At 45.8% G+C, this 7,113-nt stretch overlaps 1 protein-coding gene across 1 annotated transcript; it reads right to left on the bottom strand.

The window, feature by feature from the left end:
- Window positions 1-2,017: 2,017 nt before the first annotated feature.
- LOC121857521 (mucin-2-like) lies at window positions 2,018-3,539 on the bottom strand. The gene is made up of 2 exons (XM_042353608.1): window positions 3,512-3,539; window positions 2,018-3,192 (listed from the first exon to the last, which is right to left on the bottom strand). The coding sequence occupies exons 1-2, from the start codon at window positions 3,537-3,539 to the stop codon at window positions 2,018-2,020; spliced, it is 1,203 nt and encodes a 400-aa protein (XP_042209542.1).
- Window positions 3,540-7,113: the final 3,574 nt, after the last annotated feature.

The following is a 7,113-nucleotide window of genomic DNA, read 5'->3' on the forward strand; positions in this document are numbered from 1 at the left end:
CCGCTCTTGCCTCGCAAGCGAGATGTCACGGATTCGATTCCCGGGCCGGTGGAAAGTTGTTTGGACAAACTTCCTAGCCCCCATTGGTCCCTCTTTACCTGTTGTAAATCGAAAAGTTGCGAATTCGTATTCAGGGAAAGTTGTTGGAGCTTCCAATAACTTACTGACGAAAACCTATGACTCTTCAGGCTTCTACGCCCTTAACTCATGCGACATAAAGGCAAGCATGAACTTAGCATGCTTCCCAGTTGGGCGCTGTAAGCGCTTCTGCGCTTCACTTTGCACAGGATGTACGGGGGTGCCCAATAAAAATAATAAAAAAAAATATGGGATGACTTAGTGAAGCTGAGAGAGATACAATCCTTGCTTCTCCCCTGCCGTAGTTACAGTATGGTGAGGACCTAATGAAGTAGTTTGTTAGTTAGTTACGAATTCATATGTAAAAAGATAGATTGATAGATAAATAGTTACATAAATAAATATACAAATATATAGATAAATAGTTAGTTAGTTAGTTGGTTAGTTCATTAGTTAGTTAGTTAGTTAGTTCATTAGTTAGTTAGTTAGTTAGTTCATTAGTTAGTTAGTTAGTTAGTTTATTAGTTAGTTATTTAGTTAGTTCATTAGTTAGTTAGTTAGTTCATTAGTTAGTTAGTTAGTATGTTAGTTCATTAGTTAGTTAGTTAGTTCATTAGTTAGTTAGTTAGTTAGTTCATTAGTTAGTTAGTTAGTTAGGGACCGAGAATACTACCCACGTGACGTCCGCGGGTCGGGGTGAGTAATAACAGGGGATTGACTGACATCACGTGACTCACATCGTGCATGGGAACACGACATCATAGTGACGTCAAGGTATGCATAGCGTGACGTCATGGTTTATATAGCGTGACGTCATGGTGTGTGTGTGTGTGTGTAAACAAAGAACTGTTTTATGGGTGTCCCTGATATCGACGATTGTCTAGCACCAACACGATCCCACCAATGAACTGCCTCGACTGTTTATTTACATGTGTGACGTCATAGTGGCGTGGGCGAATCACAGTATGTATTTACAAATACACTATTAAAATTAAGAACTCTCTACCTGTAATATAGTCTTTGAAAATAATGAAATAAAATGAAATTATACCAGACAGTTATATTCTTATTGGTTCTTCATTCTAATTATTTCATGAAAGGATTTTATTTTTTACATAGACTCACTTATGAAATTGGTCTCTCTCTCTCTCGCTCTCGCTCTCTCTCTCTCTCTCTCTCTCTCTCTCTCTTATTAAGAATCCTAATCTTCCCCAATACCTCTTCCTCCTCCTCCTCCCCCCTCACATAAAGCCTCTTCCTACACCCTCTTCCAATATCCTTTCCTCCTTCCCCTCACACAGCACCCCCACATCCCTCCCCCACCCCTCATACAAAGATCTCCCTCCCCTACATGCTACTATTGTCTCCCCTCACACGTCTCCTCCATTATTACTCTCCCCCTCCCTCCCGCCCTCCCTCCCTTCCCCTGACACAGTACCACTCCCTATTTCCCTCCCCCTCTCCCTCTCTACCTTCACACAGTATCCCTCACTCCTTCTCTCCTTCCTCTCCTCCCTTTACATAGCACTATCCTTCCTCCCGCCTTTCCTTCCCTTCCTTCACACAATACCTCTCCCTTCCCCTTTCCCTCAATTTTCTAACACAACACTCCTTCCTCCTCTAACATAAAACCCACCTCCCCTTCCTTCCCTCCACCCACAAAACCTTTCCCTCCCCGTCTTCCTTCCTCCTCTCAAACAAAACCTTTTCCTCCCACCCTCCTTCCTTTTACACAAAACCTCTTCTCCCTCCATCCCTGTTCCCCCCACACACAATACCTCTCCTCCCACTCGTTCAACTATTGTTTTCCCTCTCATCTCCCTCACAATCTCCCTTCAAAACTCACTATTTCCCCATCACACAACGACCCTGCTCCTCCTCAGTGAATAGCCCTCACCCGGGGAGATCTTCTCACAATGACTGCTTATGAGAGGCTATCTTAAGTCACCTGGGTGGCTTGTTTGTGGCTCGGGTGGGGATCTGGGGAGTTGTGGGTCAGGAGGAGAGTCTGGAGGGAAGGTGGGTCTGGAGGGGATGTTGTGGGTCTGGAGGGGTTGTTGTGGGTCTGGAGGGTTGTTGTGGGTCTAGAGGGGTTGTTGTGGGTCTGGAGGGGTTGGTTGTGGGTCTGGGGGGTTGTTGTGGGTCTGGAGGGGTTGGGTTGTGGGTCTGGAGGGGTTGTTGTGGGTCTGGAGGAGGTTGTGGGTCTGGAGGGGTTGCTGTGGGTCTGGAGGTTGTTGGGTCTGGAGGATGTTGTGGGTCTGGAGGGTTGTTGTGGGTCTGGAGGGGTTGTTGTGGGTCTGGAGGGTTGTTGTGGGTCTGGTGGGGTTGTTGTGGGTCTGGAGGGTTGTTGTGAGTCTGGAGGGGGTTGTTGTGGGTCTGGAGGGTTGTTGTGGGTCTGGAGGGGTTGTTTGGGTCTGAGGGGTTTGTGAGTCTGAAGGGTTGTTGTGGGTCTGAAGGGATTGTTGTGGGTCTGAGGGTTGTTGTGGGTCTGAAGGGGTTGTTGTGGGTCTGGAGGAGTTGTGGGTCTGGAGGGTTGTTGTGGGTCTGGTGAGCTTGTTATGGGTCTTTGTGGGGTTGTTGTGGGTCTGGAGGGTTGTTGTGGGTCTGGTGGGGTTGTTGTGGGTCTGGAGGGGTTGTTGTGGGTCTGGGGAGGCTTGATGTGGGTCTGGAGGGTTGTTTGGGTCTTTGTGGGGTTGATGGGTCTGGTAGGGGTTGTTGTGGGTCTGGAGGGTTGTTGGGTCTGGTGGGGTTGTTGTGGGTCTGGGGGGTTGTTGTGGGTCTGGGGAGGCTTGGTGGGTCTGGAGGGTTGTTTTGGGTCTGGGGGTTGGTATGGGTCTGGAGGTTGTTGTGGGTCTGGAGGGTTGTTGGGTCTGGGGGGTTGTTGTGGGTCTGGAGGGGTTGTTGTGGGTCTGGAGGGGTTGTTGTGGATCTGGGGAGGCTTGATGTGGGTCTCGAGGGTTATTTTGGGTTTTTGTGGGGTTGATATGGGTCTGGTTAGGGTTGCTGTGGGTCTGGTGTGGTTGTTGTGGGTCTGGGGGAGGGGGCTTGTTGTGGGCCTGGAGGGAGGCTGTGGGTCTGAGGGTAGTTTGTGTTTCTGGTGAGTTGTCTGCAGAACTCAGAAGGCAGACAAGAAACGTAGAACCTCACAAAGAAACTCAGAAGATAGAAGGCGAACACACAACTCACAATGAGAAATCGTAAAGGAAACTCACAAAGTCACAGAACCTCATAAGGGAAACTCAAAAGACAAACATGGGACATAGAACCTCATAAAGAGAACTCACAATAACACACAGAATAAAATAAATAGAACTCACAATAAAACACAGAACCTCAGCAGGCCAGACGGGGGATAAATCACAATATAAGAGGCAGAGTGTAGACTTCGACACAGCACAACACAGCCAGGTGTAAGAGAGCTCTCACCACCTACCTGACGAAGCTGTCAACACCGTCAACATCCTCTCAGATATTGCCTCCACAACACCACCTGTCCGGGCCTCCAGTTTCAGAAGTTTGTAAGGCGAATTTGACTTGTTTAAGATGAAAAAATAAATAAATAGCATTTTTCCTGTTCTTAGTGACGTAAGAACGCATTTTTCTTGTTCTGGGTAACATATTGACGCATTTTTCTCGATCTTGGTGATGTTAAACGCACTTGACTATCCTTCTAAACTTACGATACAAAGATGAATTATTATCAAACATAGTGAGATGAAATATTCGGCATTTACACACACACACACACACACACACACACACACTAGAAAGGTTTGGCCGTGGACTACTGCACCACCCTCGTTATCGCCACCTCCTGCCACCTGCAGCCCCCCACCCAACTCGCGCAGTCCGCCACTACAACAAAATTCAGCCCATAAGAGCCCGCACCGATAGATATAAGAACAGCACCATCCCATCTATTGTTAAAATAATAAACAACTCCTGATTTATGTACTGTACAGCCCTGTAAATGTATTCAATGCATATTATATCATTATGTCTAAATCAAATGTAAGTCTGTATATTTTCAGCCACCGGCTGCAACACCTATTAATAAACCGTTTATTATTATTATTATTATTATTATTATTACACACACAGAAACATAGCATATATCTCTAATACCATAATGATATATAAACAACAATTTGAGTTGCTGGCTCTTTTGTGTACGTGTGTGTGTGTGTGTGTGTGCGCGCGTTGATGGTGACACTATATCCTACATATTTACCAACAAATTTTCCCATACATGGGTCATTACCCATACACTGGCCATACAATTACCCATACATTAACCCATACATTACCCATACATTACTCATACATTACCCATACATCACCCATACACATAGCCACTAGAGCCTGAAGCTGCTGACACTATCTCGTAAATGCCAGAAAATGACATCTCTGGTAGTAGTGATGTGGCCCTGCGTGATGTTTATGTTTAGTAAGTATTGGTGGGTGTGGCCTAGCTCTCTGGTAGGTGTGGTATAGTCTTTTAATGGGTGTGGCTTGGCTCTCTGGTAGGTGTGGTATAGTCTTTTAATGGGTGTGGCTTGGCCCTCTGGTAGTTGTGGTTTGGTCTTTTAGTGGGTGTGGCCTGGTCTTTTAATGGGTGTGGTTTGGTCCTCTGGTAGGTGTGGCCTGGTCTTTTAGAGGGTGTGGCTTGATCCCCTAGTGGGTGTGGCATGGCCCTCTTTTGTGGGTGTATTATGGCCATCTGGTGGGTATCTCCTGGCCCTCTGTTGAGTGTTACCTGACATGGCCTGGAACCACGCTAACTGACCCACACACACACACACACACACACACACACACACACACACAGGACTGTAAACAACATGGCTTCATTACATAATTATACTTCTGAACTTGTACGGTAAACAGCAGACAATAACACCCTAGATTACTGTCCAATTACCACACTCCCACGGTGTTTTGTGTGTGTGTGTGTGTGTGTGTGTGTTGTGTGTGTGTGTGTGTGTGTGTGTGTGTGTGTGGGCATTTTTGTAATCAATAAATGAGATATTTTTTAATAAGTGGCATTACCCAACTATCCCATGACCATCCCCAGGCGGCCCTCTCATGGCCACCCCCAGACACGACCCCTTCTCATGACCACCCCCAGACACGACCCCTTCCCATATGACCAACCCCAGACACAACCCATGTCCATGACCACCCCCAGACATGACCCCTTCCCAAAACCACCCCCAGACACGACCCCTCCCCCCATCCCCCACATGTACCTGGTGTCCCCATGGTCAAATCTGGAAACCGCGTCCAAACCCCCGAACCCAGAACCCCTTATGGAGAGAACGGACCCGTAATTCTAAATAATCAACCTTAATTTTTATAATACTACATGTTATTTATCTATCTATCTATTTAATTCTGCACTTGGTCCAATGTTAAGCGAGCACCCCGTCAGCGACCTCTAGGACACGATCGAGGTGATAGGCACGTGTCGCTGCCCCATACCTGACAACCCTACCTGTGTTTCTACTCATGTGTCACCGTCCCATGTATATCAAATATCAAGAGAATAGTAACCATAACACTGTCTATACCAGGTGTAGGTATCAATTAAATACCAGTATCAGTATCACGTTTGTGTATTTTTTATTCGTATGTACTGGTTGCTGGGTGGTGCTATAGTGTGAGCCTCTAGTCAGCTGTTTTGTGTTGTGATGCGTCAGCTGATGGCGTCGTGGAAAAAACCTTAACCTTGTTTACATGAATAACAACACGACGATGGTACCTGTGTGTGTGTGTGTGTGTGTGTGTGTGTGTGTGTGTGTGTGTGTGTGTGTGTGTGTGTGTCTAAAGGAGAAGTTAATAGTGTGATCACATGCCAACTCTGAACCCATAACCATAAACAGGGGGAGATATCATAACCCAACCTCTGTCACACTAATACACCCGAATCTTTATACATAATTAAAGGGTCACTTGAGGTGTTTTATAGTTAATATGACACAGATATTTACGCCCCATAAACACACTCTTAACGTCTCCTCAACACACACACATGGACTCACACCTGTTCTGAACCTTTAAAATCACAACTCAGAACCTAGCTTTTGTTTTAGGTATGATGACTCTATAATAATGTGAGTTTGTGGTTTTATAGGTAATGTATATTTTTTTTATTAACATAGTAGTTATAGGAGAAGTATTATATAAAGGAAGGTGTGTTGATGTGGAGGAGGGAAGGAGGTGGGAGGGAAGGGGGAGGGAAAGAGGGTAGGAGGGGGTATGGAGAGGGAAAGAGGGGAGGTGGGAGGGAAAGGGGAGGGAGAGAGGGAAAGAGGAGAGGTGGGGGGAAGGGGGAGGGAGAGAGGGAAAGAGGGGAGGGAGAGAGAGAAAGAGGGGAGGTGGGATGGAGGGAGGGAGGGAGAGGTGCTGATTTATTTACGCCAGATCTAAAGGTCACAGCTAGTGGCTCAGGTCAGGGCGTGGTGCTCCTGCCTCACACGCCCACAGACACGCACGCCAACACACACACACAAACACCCACGCCCTCTGACGCCTAACATCACAACATCTTACTGATTAGTTCAAGTTAATTATGTTATGTTATGTTGGAATAGGGTAGGGTAGGTTAGGTTAGGTTAGGTTAGGTTAGCGTTATGTTAGATTAGGTTAGCTTCGATTAGATTAGATTAGCGTTAGTTTAGATTAGATTAGCGTTAAGTTAGATTGTATTAGCGTTCGGTTAGATTAGATTAGCGTTCGGTTAGATAAGATTAACGTTAGGTTAGATTAGATTAGCGCTAGATTATGTTATGTTAGGTTAGGTTAGATTAGGATAAGTTAGGTTTGAATAAAGTTAGATAAGGTTAAGTTAGATTAGGTTAGCTTAGGACAGGATAGTTTAGTGTTAGAGTGGTTAATGCTAAGGTGAAATAAGCAATGGTGGGTATAATCTTAAGATAATCCAACAATTAAAATCCTGTAATCCCTGGACAGTAATCGCAGGCACACGTGACACTGACGGAGGTGGACACAAGACACGCTCCAAAGGTCAATATC

This window comes from Homarus americanus, unplaced genomic scaffold (genome assembly GCF_018991925.1).
Source record: "Homarus americanus isolate GMGI-L3 unplaced genomic scaffold, GMGI_Hamer_2.0 scaffold54347, whole genome shotgun sequence".
Taxonomy (NCBI): Eukaryota; Metazoa; Arthropoda; class Malacostraca; order Decapoda; family Nephropidae; genus Homarus; species Homarus americanus.